General features: G+C 40.6%; 1 protein-coding gene across 10 annotated transcripts in view; it reads left to right on the top strand.

Moving 5' to 3' along the window:
* secisbp2l (SECIS binding protein 2-like) overlaps positions 1 to 16,987 on the top strand; it is a 130,905-nt gene that overhangs the window by 80,608 nt on the left and 33,310 nt on the right. For all 10 annotated transcript variants that reach the window (XR_011348780.1, XM_069911273.1, XM_069911280.1 and 7 more), the window contains 4 exons: positions 7,693 to 7,717; positions 12,576 to 12,691; positions 16,114 to 16,272; positions 16,858 to 16,980. Coding sequence is in view for 9 of the 10 variants with exons in the window: in XM_069911273.1 (XP_069767374.1) it covers positions 7,693 to 7,717; positions 12,576 to 12,691; positions 16,114 to 16,272; positions 16,858 to 16,980 (423 nt within the window). In the remaining variant the exon portion in view is untranslated. The remainder of the gene's footprint in view (positions 1 to 7,692; positions 7,718 to 12,575; positions 12,692 to 16,113; positions 16,273 to 16,857; positions 16,981 to 16,987) is intronic.

The raw sequence follows: 16,987 nt of genomic DNA, 5'->3' as shown, positions 1-16,987 counted from the left end.
ATTATGAACAGTATTTTTCAGTTTCCAAAATTTACTCAAAACTTATCTTCACCATAAAGGACAAGATCGCCATATTCCAAATCTAACATATCACAATATTCTCAGAATTCTCATCTGTTTAATCCTCTTGCTCTAATTTTATTCACACGTTTCACAACCAGTAATATGCTGCAAATTTGAAGTTTTTCCACACAGTGACTCTTGGTATATAATGCAGTGATATTTTAGTGGAGGACGACCTTAAAAAGTTTTCAAGCAAAGTTGTAGTCCCACCGGCTTTACCTATTATTGATGGCGCTCTGCCAGTACAAGCATCGATGAGTTTACTAGAATCTAGTTGTAAATTTTCTAGATATGATTTTACTTTGTCAAATATGTCTAATCCTCTTGTTTTTCCATGAAGTGACTCAAGACCGATAAAGTCTTCAAAGACGCTAAAATTATCATCAATTTGTAGCGGCCATGTAGCAGGCCGAGCGGGCGCACAGCGCGGCAAAGCAAACTGTCGCCAGTGTGGTTCTGCGGGCATGCAGAACCATAATACGGGCGATGCATATGATGTAGCGGGCCGAGCGGGGACATTACCTGGACATCAGAGGCAAAGATTGCATTTACGACTGCATTGGCCAAAGCAGCAATGCTTGCCCATCCAACCCTGAGGCTACCTCGGTACTGAGCACTGACACCTCGAGTATGGCTGTGGGTGTGGTTCTCGAACAGTATGTCAATGGCCATTATCAACCCCTCGCTTTCTTCAGCAGGCATTTAAGGCCAGCGGAAATTAAATATAGAACATTTGATCGGGAACTGTTGGCATTGTACCTAGCCACTCGGAACTTCCAATACATTTTGGAAGGTCGCCATTTCACTGTGTTTACGGATCATAAGCCTTCAGCAAAATAACAGATCCATGGTTGACAAGACAGCAGCGTCACTTATCAATCATTTCAGAATTCACGACGGATGTGCGCCATGTTTCGGGGAAAGACCATCTTGAGGCAGATATACTGTCCAGACCAACTGTATATCAGATTCAGGGTGGAATCAATATTTCTGAATTGGCCAGTGCACAGGCCGTTGACCCCGATGTTCAGGCATAAAGTACGGCCATTACTAACCTGGACGTATAATGAGTGGCACCACCACAGGGTGGCCCAACCCTTCTTTGTGACTTGTCTTTGGGCTACCCTAGACCGATTATTCTGGCATCATGGAGGCGACGCCTTTTTGACCAGATATACAGCTTGTCTCATCCGTCCATCAGACCGTCAGTCAAGCTCATGTCAAATAAATACGTATGGCATCGACTAAGAAAAGACGTCGCTCAATGGACACGTATATGCTCCTCCTGCCAGATGGCCAAAATTCAGCGGCTTAACAAGGCACCTCTTCAGCCTTTTCCAGTGGTACGCAGGAGGTTTGAACATGTGCATGTGGACCTGGTGGGGCCAAAACATGAGATACATTTTAACATTGGTGGACCGCTCCACACGCTGGCCAGAGGCCATCCTGTTGCCATCCAGTGACACTGAAACATGTGCTCATTTTCAATTGGATCACTAGATTTGGTGTCCCAACGCACATACCTTCAGACCGCGGAGCACAATTCACCTCTGCATGCTTTTATGGCTCACACTTGCACCATACTACGGCATACCATCCCACCTTGACCCATGGAACCCGGGACACACAGTATATAAAAGAAGCCTGTAAACCATGAATAAACCAGTCTTGAGTTGACTACTCTGATGTGTGTGTGTATTTCTTTAGTAGCTCTACCTTAGTAGCTACTACAAATTCCTCTTAAAAATAAAATGCTTAACTGGGCTACATCACATATGTCAGCAAATTTGTCCAAAGCTAAAGAAAAGAAAGTACAAGCATGGATAAGATCTTTCAGTTGCTCAGGTACATAATGAGAGAGTTCTTAGGCGCATATTATAGCTGCTTTGACAGGTGATTTTTTTTTATCACCAAGACCAGGCTTAACAATTTCTTCTCCATCAAAGAAAGACTTCTGTTTTTTGGCCAACACTAAAGCAATTTCGTAAGATGCTTCTGTCATTGCCAAACTTTCACAAATCCTTTCAATGAATATATTTTGTCTTTTGATTATAAAGAAGAACTAATTTTCCCACTGTTCATTGAATTCATGCTTACTATCCCTTTCTGCTTTTCTATTGCTCATTTCCTTTTGCATTGTGATGGAGGACTGAATGTAAAAACAAGGCTTAATTTTTGAAAAAGTACAAAAATGCACATGTTCACAAAGAACGAACAAAGCACAACTCATGGTGCACGAGTGTCAATTGTAAACTGACTGGCAAAAACCTGCAAATCACTGCTGGTGCAGATGCCTGGCGCCTCAGGATCAGACAAGTATCAAACATGTATTGGAACGATAGCAGAACAAAAGTCCTTTCCAAGTTTTACTCATTGAACTTTTTTTTTAATTTAAAACCGATTAGTGTGAGAGAACATTCACCAAAAGATGTGCATGAAAAATAAAATTGTTAAAAATAATTGCTAAGTTTCTGATTTATTCTCAGTAAAAACCATTTCCAGCTCTAAGCTACTTGAATTCAAAAGATTTTTTTTTCTACGAATCGGTTTTTGGTTTATACTTTTTTGCATGAGCAGGCTTCCTTTTTTTTATTATGGGATGCAATGCGCCACTTCTAATCATCCAGTGTTCCACTTTTGGCCATCTCTGCTATAGATCGAACTCCTGTAGAAGGTTGACATGATGATGGTCAGTTGATTTGCCCACTTCAAAACTTCTCAGGAATTGCAGTCATTGACTGACCAGTGAGGAGATGTTGGTGTCCATTATAGGTCATTGGTTAAGTGAACTCCGAGCAACATAGTTCTCTCCATGACAGAGTTCTTGATGTGCAGTGGAGGGTGGTTGTTCCTGGCCCTCCTGAAATCCGTGATCATTATCTTCAATTGTTACTCTTGTACCATAACACAAGATTTTCCACCTCCTCTCTTCAGCGCAACTCATCATTGTGGCTGATGAGACCAACTATTGTTATGTGTCTGAAAATTTGATGAACCTGTTGATGCTGGATTTGGCAATGCAGTTGTGGGTCAGTAGTGAGAAGAGGAGCGGGCTGAGCACATAGCCCTGAGGTGCACCAGTGTTTAGCGTGATGGTGCTTGGCATTATGAAGCGATCTGGAGAGACAGTGTTCTTTCTGTGTTAGAAAGTCCAGAATGCAGTTACAGAGGGGGATGTTGAGTCCCAGCAAGAACAGCTTCTTCATCCGCTGGAGAATGATGGGTATTAAACGCTGAGCTGGAATGGATGAACAGCAGCCTGGTGTATGAGGCGTCATTCTCCAGGTGGGTCAAGATGAAGTGAAGGGACAAGACTATAGCATCATCAGTGGAATGTTATTTTCTATAAGTGAATTGATATAGGTCCATTTTTGGAATGTTTCATTAAAGACAGCCACTACCTCCCACATTCTCATTACTTTGTGTATTCTTTTCAACTTTATGCTCAAGTATAAACACCTTATTTAAATCATTAAATAAAATATGTAAAATGTTGAGGTTCCAGCACCATAGAACCTGCAGATAAATTTGTTATCACTTCAGCTGGCAGCTCATTCCACTCTCCCACTACTCTCTGTGTGAAGTTCTCCTTAAACTTTTCCGCTTTCACTCTTAACCCATATCCTCTGGTTTGTATCTTCCCTAAGCTCATGGAAAAAAAGCCTAATTGCATTTATTCTATACCAGTAGTTCTCAACATTTTTTCCCCACTCACATACCACCTTAAGTAATCACTTTCTAACCACAGAGCACTTATAACATAGGATGCTACAGGTACTCTATGGTTAGTATGGGATTACTCAAGGTTTTATGTGAATGGGGAAAAAAGGATTACTTAAGGTGGTGAGTGGGGGGAAAAAAGGTTGAGAACCACTGCTCAATATCCCTCATATTTTGTGTACCTCCATCAAATTTCCCCTCATTCTTCTATGCTCCAGGGAATAAAGTCCTAACCTGTTTAACCTTTCTCTAACTCCGTTCCTGAAGTCTGGGCAAAATTATAGTAAATCTCTGCACTCTTTCAATTTTATTGATATCTTTCCTGTAGTTAGGTGTCCAAAACTGCACATAATCCTCCAAATGTGGCCTCACCAATGACTTGTACAACTTTACCCTAACATATGAACTCCTATCAATACTTTTATTTCTGAAGGCAGCATGGTTAGCACAAAATTATTACAGCATTAGCAATCACGATGAGGGTTCGAATCCCTGCTGTTGTTAAAGATTTTGTACGTTCTCCCCATGTCTGCGTGGGTTTCCTCCCACTGTTCAAAAGGTACCATGTGGGTGTAATTAGGTGGCATGGGCACATGAGCCAAAAAGGCCTGTACTGTACTGTATGTTTAAATTTTAAAGTTAATATGCCAAGTGGGTTTTTTTACAACCCTATCTACCTGTGATGCCATTTTCAGGTAATTTTGTATCTATTCACAGATCCCTCTATTCCACTGTACTTCTCAGTGCCAACCTTATCCTGTTTATCCTACCTTGGTTTGTCCTTCCAAAATGCAACATTTCACACTAGCTGCATTAAATTCTATCTGCCATTTTTCAGCCCATTTTTACAGCTGGTCCAGATTCCTCTGCAGGTTTTGAGAGCCTTCCTTGGTGACCACAGCACCTCCAAACTTTGTGTCATCTGAAAACTTCCTAATCCACTTTATCACATTATCATCCAGATCATTGATGTAGATTACAAACAACAATGGTCCCTGAGGCACACCACTCGTCACAGGCTTCCAGTCTGAGAGTAGTCATCCACTACCACTTTCTAGCTTCTCCCTCAAAGCCAATGTCGAATCCAGTTTACTACCTCACCATGAATGCTGAGCATCGAAACCTTCATAACTAACCACTCATGGAACCTTGTCAAATGTCCATGTAAACAATATTCCAGCCTTCGCTTCATCAACTTTCCTAGTAACCTCCCCAAAAAAACTATCAGATTGGTTAAACACGACCTACCATACACAAAACCATGTTGACTGTCCCTAATCAGTCCCTGGCTAACCAAATATTTGTATATCCAATCTATTAGGACACCTTCCAATAATTTACCTACTACTGGCATATAAATTTCCTAGGTTGCTTATGGAGCTTTTGTTAAACAGGGGAACAACATGAGCTACCCTCCAATCCTCTGGCATCTCACCCATGGCTAAGGACATTTTAAATATTTCTGCATGTGGTCTGGATGTAATGGATGAAAATTGCAGAGGTTCTGTCCAGTCCTTTCCATTTCTTGGTATGCGTGGTTCTGGGGGGGACTGCTGATATTACATGAAAAAGAGAATAGTATTAACCTTGTAAGTCAAGTTAATCTAATGAAGAAACTGAGATGTTTGCAGAGATCTGGAGAATATGTACATTATTAATGTGATAATGATCAAATGAAATTCATTTAAGATGATGCATATTGATTTGAGTTTTAAAGCTAAACCTATGGTTAGTGATCTAATGATGGTGAGTTTGTTATATACACAAGTACAATGTGCAGATGCACTAAATTTCTTTCTTGCTGCAGCCAAACAGATTCCAGCTAAAATACACCAGCTACAACATTAAATTTCCCCAGTACAGAAAGAAATAATATAAAGGAAAGCTAAATATTCACAGTTGGTGTAAGGAAAAAAAGTGATGTTTCCATCGTGCAGATGAGTCGCGGAATAGTTTACAATTAGGGTAGTTGGGGAGGTTCAAGAGTCTGATAGTTATTGGATAGTTGCTGACCGGCTACATCAAGGTCTGCTCTGGGAACACCAACACCCCTGAGCATAAAGCTCTCCCAAAGATGGTGGACGCAGCCCAGGCAAAACCCCCCCTACTAATGAGTGCTGCTGTCGGAGAGCAGCAGCAATCATCAAAGACTCTCACCACCCAGCACACACTTTGTTCTTGCTGCTACCATCAGGAAAGAGGTATTCGTGCCACAAGGCTCACACCAAACAGGTAACAAATGTTACCCCTCTACCATCAGACTCCTCAACACAAACTCATTCAGGGTCTAATTGAAGGACTCTTGTGCATTTTATTGATTTTCTTTGCTCTCCCTGTATTGCACAGTCTTGTTTTTTTGTTATCTGTTTACAGTTCTTTGGATTGTTTACATATTCACATTGTATGCAGTTAATTTTTGCACGACCAATTAGTGGTAATTCTGTCTGGCCTGCAGGAAAAAGGATTCTCAAGGTTGTATGTGATGTCACATATGTACTCTGAGAATAAATCTGAAAACTGTTCTCAAACCTCAAGATGCTAGTCTTCAGGTTTCTATACGTTCTGGAAGGTAGCAGTGAGAGGAGGTTGTGACCTGGTTGATGTATGATGCAGTATACATCTGAAAAAACACTATGTGGGGAAAAAAAACTCGGTGGGTCAGGCAGTACCTGAAGTGAGGAACTGTTAATATTTCAATTTGAATGCTTTTCATCAGAACTCAAAGTTGGAAATGGCATAAATTTTAATTTGGGGAAGGCAAGGGGAGAAGCTTCAGGAGCAAGGAGGAAATTTATGAAAGAACTGATACCAGGAGAGAGTGAATGTCACACGATAGTGGTTCCCACAGGAAGGTAATGTGAAAGATTACAGGATTACTCCGGAAAGGGGAGAGGAGAAAATATCTTTGTTTTCTTTCTACGATGCTCGTGCTACAGAAAAGTCACCCACCTGAAACGTTGGCCTAATTTCTCTTTCTTTCTTCGAATCTGGCGATATCTGTCAAGAGTTTGTATGTTACCCCCCCCCCCCCCCCATGTCTGCATGGGTTTTCTCCCACCCTTCAAAAACAAATGGGGATTGTATGTTAATTGGTGTGTTTTGTGGGCCTGAAGGGCCTGTTACTATGTTGTGTGTCTAAATCTAAAAATCTTCAAATGCTACCTACCTCACATGAGAATTTCCAGAATTTTTTTTGTTCAGGATCAGAAGAATTTTGCTTTTTTTCTTTCTAATGTTATTTTGCAAAGGGCCAGTTTTAAAAAGTTAAACACACACACAAAAAAAATCAATTCTAAAACTCATCACTGCATCGATCCAAGTTAAAATTTTAAATGCGAAAAATGTTTTGCTTTGTTAAGTAAATAGTTGAAATATTATTGTTTAGTACGATGCTATTAAAGTGCCATCGATCCAGGTTCGAATTCGATTCTACCGCTGATGGGGCCACAAGGATTGGAATCGCTTTTTAAAAAAAACTTAGTACTTTGATTTTGCCATTCAAAGTTAGTCTTCTGTTAATTTTACTGCATTAAAAAGAAATCTTGATACTATAAACAATTAAAATTTGGCTGGTGGAGATGCAAAACAAACATTTTAAATCTGGAGTGAAAAAGATCTACTGGAGCAATTTAGTTGGTCAAGCATAAACTTGTGGAAGGAGGGATCAATGTTTTTGATCGACTAGCATCAGATTGGAAATATTGATAATTCCCCCCCCCCGCCCCCCCCCCACACACACACACACACACACACACACACACACACACACACACACACACACACACACACACACAGCTTCTTAAATTGGGTCCTGGAACAACTTGTGTATGGACTCTTGAATAAAAAAATCTCTTCTACTGAAATATTGTGAATCTCAATATGCAATTAAACTGTTTTGTTTTATTTCAGGTGCAGGATTCAACAATGATTACAGGTAATTATCAATGGTAGCAATATAAAATAGTGTGGTAAAACTTGTGTGGAGGTGAGGATGGAATCAATGACACCTGAAGGGCTATATATCTGGGAGGAAGAATGGAACATCGTGACTGAAGGCAGGTTAGAGATCAGATGCCATTGTAATGGTATAGAAGTGTTTACGCAGTTAAAGTATTTGTCTGGGCTCTGACCCTTGTGGCTGAATTTCAAGTTAGTCAAATAAACAATTTTTTTAAGCTTGAAAATTAATACAGAATAAAATTCTGTCTGTTATCAAAGAATGCATTCCTCAAAGAACATGACGATTTATTTTATGTCTGGCACTTTTCCACACTGTGCCTGTGCCACACATAATGATATTGTCAGTTTCTTCTCTGTCACTCTCCTTCCCTGCAAGTTGCAAAATGACTGCCTGAATTCAGAACAACTTGCAAGTTGTTGTGAAATCAGGTAGAATGTTCAAATATTCAAGAAAGCTTAGAAATTATGTTCAAGACTGTTCAGTTTTCCGTGTGACTGAGGGGACAGCATTCCATGAAGAGGAATTTGAATGAAGGAACTGGGCTATAAAAATAATAAAAGGTTTTAATCCTTGCTGGAGTAAAAAAAACTCCATTGAATTTGGCATTTGTTGAGTTCTCCATTCCGAGACCTACTGCACAGAAACAAGCCTACAGACCCAGATTGTCCATGCCAAATACTGTGCTCTCTTGTTTTATTCCCATGCCTTCTTTAGGCCCATACTCCTCCAAGCCCCTCCCATTCATGTAACAGTGGAAGACTTTCTAAGAAATTTTTCACAGTGATCAACAAAAATATATTCCCATTTTAAAAATAATATACAAGGGAGGAAAGAGCCAGCCTTGGTTAACTAAGGAAATAATTGAAAGTACAAAATTAAAAGCTCATGTACAAAGGAGCCAAGAGCAGTGGGAAACTGAAGGATTGGGAAAACTTCAAAAGGCAACAAAGGACAACTAATCAGGAAATAAGGAAAGGGAAGAAGGAGTATGAAGGTAAATTAGCCCAAAATATAAAAACTTAGCAAAAATCTTTATAAATATATAAGAGGGTGACTAGAGTCAACATAGGTCCCTTGGAAGATGAGAAAGGGAAATTGATATTGAGTAATGAGGAAATGGCTGAGGCACTGAACAGATATTTTGTGTCAGTCTTCACGGTGGAAGACATGTCCAGCATGCCAAAGAATGGTGTTACAGATGTGAAGGGAGGTGAGGGCCTTGATAAAATAATTGTTACAAAAGAGATAGTGATGAGCAAACTAATGGGACTGAAGGTGGACAAATCCCTTGGTCCTGATGGGATGCATCCCAGGGTACTGAAGGAAATGGTGGAGTTATAGTTGATGCTTTGTTAGTCATTTACCAAAATTCGCTGGATTCTGGGCAGGAACTGGCAGATAGGAAGATAGCAAATGTCACGCCACTTTTTAAAGAGAGATGTAGGCAGAAGACGGGTAACTATCGACCAGTTAGCTTAATGTCTGTAGTCGAGAAAATGCTTGAAGCTGTCATTAAGGACGAAATAGCGAGACATTTAGAACAAATGGCAGACACAGCATGGGTTCAGAAAGGGAAGGACATGTTTGACAAACTTGCTAGAGTTCTTTGAGGATATAATGGGTGCGATAGAGGGGTACAGGTTGATATTGTATATTTGGATTTCCAGAAGGCGTTTGATAAGGTGCTGCACGATACTTATCAATAGGATACAGATGAATGGAGTCGGGGGAAGTATATTCGTATGGATTGAGGATTGGTAACTGACAGAAGGCAGAGAGTTGGGATAAATGGTATTTTTCTGATTGGCAGACAGTGGTAAGTGGGGGGGCCGCAAGGGTCGGTGCTGGACCTCCAGGTATTCACCATTTACACTGATGATTTGGAAGAGGGGACAGAGTGTCGTGTAGCCATTTTTGTGGAAGATACTAAATTGAGCAGAAAAGCAAATTGAACAGAGAATGTGGAGATCCTGCAGAAGAATATAGTTAGGTGAGTGGGCAAAGATCATCCACTTTGGTAGGAAAAATGGAAGAGCATAATGGTGAAAGACTGCATCATTCTGTTGGGTAGAGGACTTGGGAATGGTTGTGCATGAATGGCAAAAAGTTGGGTTGCAAGTACAACAGGTTATTAAGAAGGCAAATGGTATGTTGGCCTTCATCACTAGAGGAATTGAATTCAACAGTGACTTTGTACACATGCTGCAACAATTCAAGATATTGGTGAAGCTGCACCTGGAGTACTGTGTACAATTCTGGTCTCTGGAGGCAGTCCAGAGGAGATTCACCAGGTTGATCCTGGAGATGAGGGGGTTGACCTACAAGTAGAGACTAAATCCTCTGGGATTATACTCCCTCGAATTTAGAAGAATGGGAGGAGATCTTATAGAAACATAGCATAAGATAGAGGCAGGAAAATTGTTTTCACTGGTGGGTGAGACCAAAATTAGGGACACAGCCTCAAGATTCAGGGGAGTAGATTTAAGACAGAGATGAGAAAAAACTTTTTCCCCAAAGCGTAGTGGATCTGTGGAATTCTCTGCCCAGGGAAGCAGTTGAGGCTACTTCATTAAAAATATTTAAGATTCAGTTAGATAGATCTTTACATAAAAAAAGAAAGTAAGGGATATAGGGAAAAGGCAGGTAGGTGGAGTTGAGTTGATGATCAGATCACCCATGATCTTATTGAATGGCTGAGCAGGGTCGACATGCTGGATGACCAACTCCTGCTCCTATTTCTTGTGTTCTAACCAATTGAAGACATATGTCCCAAATCCTTTCTTCACTTCTCTGTCAATTCTGCTATCTCTAACGAGCAATATATCTGTACCACTCCATAACACACTTTAGGGCCCTGCAGTTAACTGAATAAATATAACTCTGTGTCCTTGACCCAAATGCAGCACCTCACATTTTTCCAAGTTGAACTACATGTTCCATTCCTTGTAAAAACACAAAAATTTGGAGAAACTCAGTTGGTCAGTGTCTTTTCCATTCTTTGGCCTACTTCTCATCTGGTCTACATCTATTCCAAACCCATGAACCTTTTCACTGTACATTGAAACACTGCCCTTTGCAACTATTCTCTAACTCCTGTCATTGAGGCAATTTCTCATCCAGTTGCTTCCTATCCCATGTGGCCAAACCTTCCATATCTCCTATCACGTGAGACCTTATAAAAATCCTTAAAAAAGATTATCTGTCTTGCCCATGTCTACCCTCTTTATCATTTCAAAAAATTCTGTCAAATGTTTGAAGCACCATTTCCCACGCACAGATCCATGCTGCCTCTCGTCAGTTTTCCCCTGACCATCCAAATGTTGATAGATTTTTTTTCAGAATCCTCTCCAGCAGTTTACGTCCCACTCACGACAGACTGACAGGTCTGTAGTTAACCAGATTATACATGCAGACCTTTTAACATTTGCCACCCTCCAGAACTTCTGTCTTCACTGATGAGTTGAAGAATATCAAAACCCAACAATTTCCTTCATGCCATTCCACAATGTTCTTGATGTATCTGGTCTGGGCCCAAAGACTCATCCATCTGATGGGATCTATGTTACCACCTCATCACTACTGATATAGACATGCCCTGGGCCATCTTTAGTTGCCTCCCTTTAATTCTCATTCCTGTTTATCCTGCTCCACAGTCAACACAAAATAATCACTTAAGTCTGTCTCTGCACATAGATGCCCGTCTTGATCTTTAAGTGTTTCCTTACCGATACCTCAGTTAACTGCCAGCATCATTCCCTAGTGTAAGGTCCAATTTCCCCCTTCCCAAATAGGTCTATCCACATATTACTGGAGAAGGTTCTCCTAAACAATTTTTGTTTTAATTAGAAATGCAGCAGACCTTATTGGCCCAATTTACACCCAATTGACCTACAACCCTCAGTACGTTTTGAACGATGTGAGGAAACCGGAGCCCCGGAGGAAACCCATGCAGACACTGAGCTGGTCCCATTTTCCTGTATTTGGCCCAAGAACGCTCTCTTCCCTATTTTGCCTTTCAAAATTTGTAGTTTTACCCACTTCCTCATTTTATATATGCGCCATACTCTTTGTGGAATACCTTTTTTAAAGTTTGTAATCTTTCTTGGTGCGATAAGGCAAGATTTTCTCAAAAATGACATAAAGAGCTTGTATTTATGCATCTTTCAGTTTTTTCAGTGTTCATTAACGATCAAAGAAGCATATTTGGAATATTGCTATTTTGGCAAAATGCTTTGAACATAGACCCATGACAAGGTTTTGTTGCTTTTGGTTGTGCTGTGTTGGCTTAAGAATAAATGTAAGAACAGGAACTGGGCACGTGGAGCGATGTGAGAACAGGAACAGGATGCGTGGCGCGATGTGAGAATGGGGAACTGGGGGCGTGGCGCGATATGAGAACGGGAACTGGTCGCGTGGCGCAATGTGGCAGAACATGATTGAGAAAATGTTGGTGGATTTGCCTCCTTCAACAAAAAGTTTTAAATGACTTGGGCTTTGATTACTTCATTGGAACAGTTGACTGTTGAACATCATTTGTTTCAGCAGTACAAATAGAATGTGTATGACATGTTTGTTGGGTAAAAGAATAGTTGAAAAAATGTCACCGGATAGCCCACTGAGATTTTTGTTCATTTTCCCAATTGCATTAAGTTTTCATCTTACCACTTGTATAAACTTAAGTTAAAATCTTTAAATGTTATACCTAAAAAAATTTTCCAGCCATGCCTGTACGTTACGTAATAATTAAATATTTAAATGCATATCTTGTTTATTGTTTTTAAGTGAAATGTGATCCTAGTTATTAATAGAAATGGGATGGTCTATTAATCAGGAGGTCCCAGCTGGGCGAATATAGCCTCCCAAGCACCACAGAGGCATGGGATGGACAGATTCCAGACCATTGTTTGCAGCAGAGGTGGAAGGATTGCAGATTCACGAAACACACAGGTGTGTGAATTTATGATAGTTTTTGAATTTAAACCATCCAAGTTGATGTTTGTTCATTTGTCACAAAAGACCAAGTGGTGAGAAAGGTTCTTCTGTAAGCAGACGAATGGATTATTCATGCAAAAAAGCTAAATTTTCAGAATACAGGATGACATTGAAAAGGAAAAATCACTGATCCAGTTGCTAAGGGGGGCACTGAGGCCTGATACTGAAGTTTGGGAATGTGCTTGCTGGGGATTATGAACCACAGGAGGTTCCAGCACCTAAACAGGCCCTTTGCCCCATCTGCCTCATACCGACTATTATTCCACTCAGTCCCATTGAGCGGAACCCAAAACATAGACCTCCAGACCCTCTGATTCAAGACGCTATCCAAATTTCTCTTCAATGTTGAAATCAAACCTACATCCAGCACCTCGTTCTATACATTTGCGCTGGGGCAACTCTCCCGAAGTGTCTTCCTATATTAAGTTTTATTAGTATATTAGTATTAGTATTTATCAAAGAGAATGGCATGAAGAGTGAGATCAAGTTTTAAATGAGTGGGGTAGTTTAAAAGGTGTGTAAAGCAAGTTTATTTTAACATAGATGTGTCGATGGCTGGAACGTGGTCACGAGGAGAAGGTAGAAGCAAATATGATTGTGACATTTAAGAGGCATTTCGATGGACACGAACATGCAGGGATATGGATCACATGGAAGCAGATGGGATTAATTTAATTTGATATCATGATCAACATTGACATTCTTTGTTATTCCATGTTCATTTGGCAAATTGGATGCAAAATTTGGATGGTATCAGGATGGTGGAAGTGAAGGCTTAAATCCATGAAGTGCAGGAAAAAACCCTTCAACCTAACTCACCCAAGCAGACAAAACTGGCATTCTGGGCTAGTCCATCTGTCGAGACATCTTTTGAATATTGAAATTGTACCTTCCTTTGAAGCTTCATCAGGCAATTTGGTACATGCTAGCCTCTGAATACAACAATTTCTTCCTTTGGTTCTGGAATCATCTGTCCTGGGAAGATGACTGAGTTTCTCCATTATTCATGTCCCTAATGATATTGTACATCTCTCCAAGGTCACCATTCATCCTCCAATGGTCTCGAAAATCCAGTCTCTCTCTAAATTTTAAGCCCTCAAATCCCCACAACATTCTGTTGAGGCTTTTCTGTACCCCTTCCAATTCCTTCGTGTCACTGGGAGGCAGAATCTGCACACAGTATTATGGGTGGTCTCACAATGTCTTGTTCAGCTATATCGTGATGTCTCAACTTTTAAACTCCATCCAGTTAATGAAGGCCAGTGTGTCAAATACCACTGTCGCCACCCAGTCCAACTGAGTTACCACTTTTATGGAACAGTGTAGATGTTAGTACACCACTATCACAGCTAGGATGGGCATTCCAAAAGGAGGACATGATCATAGGTTACAATATATGTAATGTGTTTCAAAAAAAATATTTTATACAATTTAAACTGTATTGCATAAACAACAAATGCAAGCACTTTTTATATATGTGTGTGTGTAAGTAATATATTTATATATAATTATGTTCTTCAGCAGAAATGGAGAGATATATAAACAAATGGGTTAATTATAACACAACATTTATTAAGGTAACAATAATAGAATTAACCCAATAAACTTAACACCCAAACACAAGCCTTAATGGCAACTTTATACAAACAACAGATTATTGTATGGTGTATGTGGGGGGAGGAATCCAAACCATTACAGTCCAAGGTCAAATGCCCCCCCCCCAAAAAAAATCAACAATTACCAAAACAAAACCCTCAAATCAGTCATGTCAAGTCGATCAGTTAAGAAGGAACAGCTCACAGCTCCAGTCTAGGGATTTTTTTTTTTCCTTGCCCACTGATCTTTTAGTTTGAGGCTGTATCCAAATGACCATGGTCCCTATAGACTTTCAACCCTGTCAGGAAGATGCGAGTCTTGGTTGAGTTTCAAATGTGGAAACAGCCACTTTTACTTCCTCCACCCAGGAATTTTCACAGTGACCTCCTTGACACCACACGAGGTTCACTCCTCCAAAGCCCTCCTTAGGTGTACCAAGTGACCTTCTGTCACATAGAAGACTTTCAAAGGCCTCTTTAGTCCTCTCCTTTGGACATCTTGCCTTGAGTGGTCCTGTGACTCCTGCCTCACAAAGTCCTCCTCTTGAAAGGAGACAGGAGGGGCACTGATCTAATCCCACACATACACTGGGTATCCGAGTTCCCCAAACTGCTAGCACCCGTGGACAAAGTAGTTCGGACTTACTTTTTTCCACTGAAAATACTGCGTGAGCACACTGACATGCAGCTCCAGGTGACAATGCTAGCACTCGTGAACAAAGCAATTTAGCGTGTGGCTTGCTGAAGCTGCCGTGTGAGCACGCACAGTTAGACCAACTGTCTGCAGTCAAATCCACCAACTAACCTCTTCAAAACCAGCACACAGGGCTTGCCTCCAGCTCCCCCCATTGGTGGACAGAGGTTAACAGCCGCAGGCTCACTCTCCTGCAAGCCCACGGACTTCGAGCACGTGATTCCCCCACAGTAGGTTCAGTCCTTTGACAACTGTCAAAGTTCTCTAGCAGTAACCCAATGCTACTAGCAGCAGTCAAATCCCCCACAGTAGATTCAGTCCTGTCCTCAGTCAAAAATAAAATTGCCCATGGTCCATAACAATAGGAACCCATCACCATGTCTTCCTTTTGGAATGGCCACCCTAAACAGTGCCAACGATCCAGGTTTGAATCTGGAACTGCCTGCAAAGAGTTAGTATGTTCTCTACATGTCCATGAGGCTTTCCTTCCACCCTTCAAAAATGTACAGGGATTGTAGGTGATTGGTGTATTTGGAGAGCATGGTCTCATGGATCACAAGAGCCTGCTACCATCCTATATTTTTAAAAATTCAGACCTTTTCAAAGGCCTTCCTAAAGGCCATGTAGATGATGTCCACTGCCTTACCCTTGTCAACCGCCTTGATGACCTCTTCCAAAAAAAGCTTTACCAAGTTCATGATGCATGATTTTCTATACCGTGCTGACTCTCAGTCCTTGTCTAAATAAAAACTCAAAACAATACAGTGAGCTGGGATGAAACCTGATGGTTAGTGTTGGCATGGGTGAAGGAGCGGCCATCTGTGATCTGACGATGCTGTCTCTTTATCCATTGTGTATGCTGATACTCAAGAGATCAGGCTATCATTTGACTAGCATCATTTTTTCAATGAGGAATGAAGCTCTGAATGCTAATTTTGTTTGTTTCTCACAACCGAGCAGTCCAAATTGTTCAAGAAATGTTGACATGGTTTAAACAATGACACAAGTAAATGACAATGGATTTGGATTTTTGACTTGAATGTTTGGGAAATCTGGACTGTTACAAATTGCTCCGTTTTGATATGTAGGATTACATCAGAGGAAGGATGCAGGACTTGTCATCAGAGGGAATAGCAAGCCAACAGAAGAATCATGATCGGACTGCTGGACAGTCTCTTGAAGTACTACAGATTGCCAATGGGCGAAATTCTAGATCAAATCAAAATCCTGACTTGTCTTATTTTAAGGTATTCACCGTTTCATCCATAATTGCATTTACCCAAGTGTTTAAGTGTGGTGTTTGTTTCTTTGATTGTTACTGTATTGGGGACGAGTAAATGCAATGCTGTGAGTGATGGAGCCATGCAAAACATGAGTTCTGTCTCTCTCTGGTCTCCATTGGCTGATAATAGTTTTTGAAATCTTGAATGAAAAATATTGATCAGTTCTGTTTGTCTGATGTGAGGGAACAATAGTTCTTGATGCCTCTTGTCTCTTTATTAGTTTAACTGAATCCAAAAGAAATTTATTTCGAGATCAAAATGTTTTGATCTGTGATCAGATGATGCAAACTTCCTTTAAAGGTTTTCTATTAAATATTTCCACATCAGACAAATGTACAGATACCAAACAATGGTAAAGTAATAATGACCAAACAGTCCCTGTGAACATATCATATGGAGTGTCTCTCAGTGATATGCACTCTGCTGGAGGAGTGACATTTCAAGCAGAAATCCTTCATCGAAGCCTCTTGCGTAATTACTGTTCATGGACTGCCTACAGGACCATGTCTTGTGCTCTGCTTTTCAACAGTGTGTAAAATTTTTTAACAGGATGACAGTGAGTTTCCTGAATTGATGAGTGGAGCTGGAATATCTAAGAGCAAAGCTGTGGGCCTTGATAATGCTCAGAATAAAAGTTCTTCAATTTGTCAACTCAGTAAAAAGCCACTGGGGGTAAGTG

The sequence above is a fragment of the Narcine bancroftii genome, chromosome 14 (genome assembly GCF_036971445.1).
Source record: "Narcine bancroftii isolate sNarBan1 chromosome 14, sNarBan1.hap1, whole genome shotgun sequence".
Lineage (NCBI taxonomy): Eukaryota > Metazoa > Chordata > Chondrichthyes > Torpediniformes > Narcinidae > Narcine > Narcine bancroftii.
This window is presented reverse-complemented; position numbering and strand designations above follow the sequence as displayed.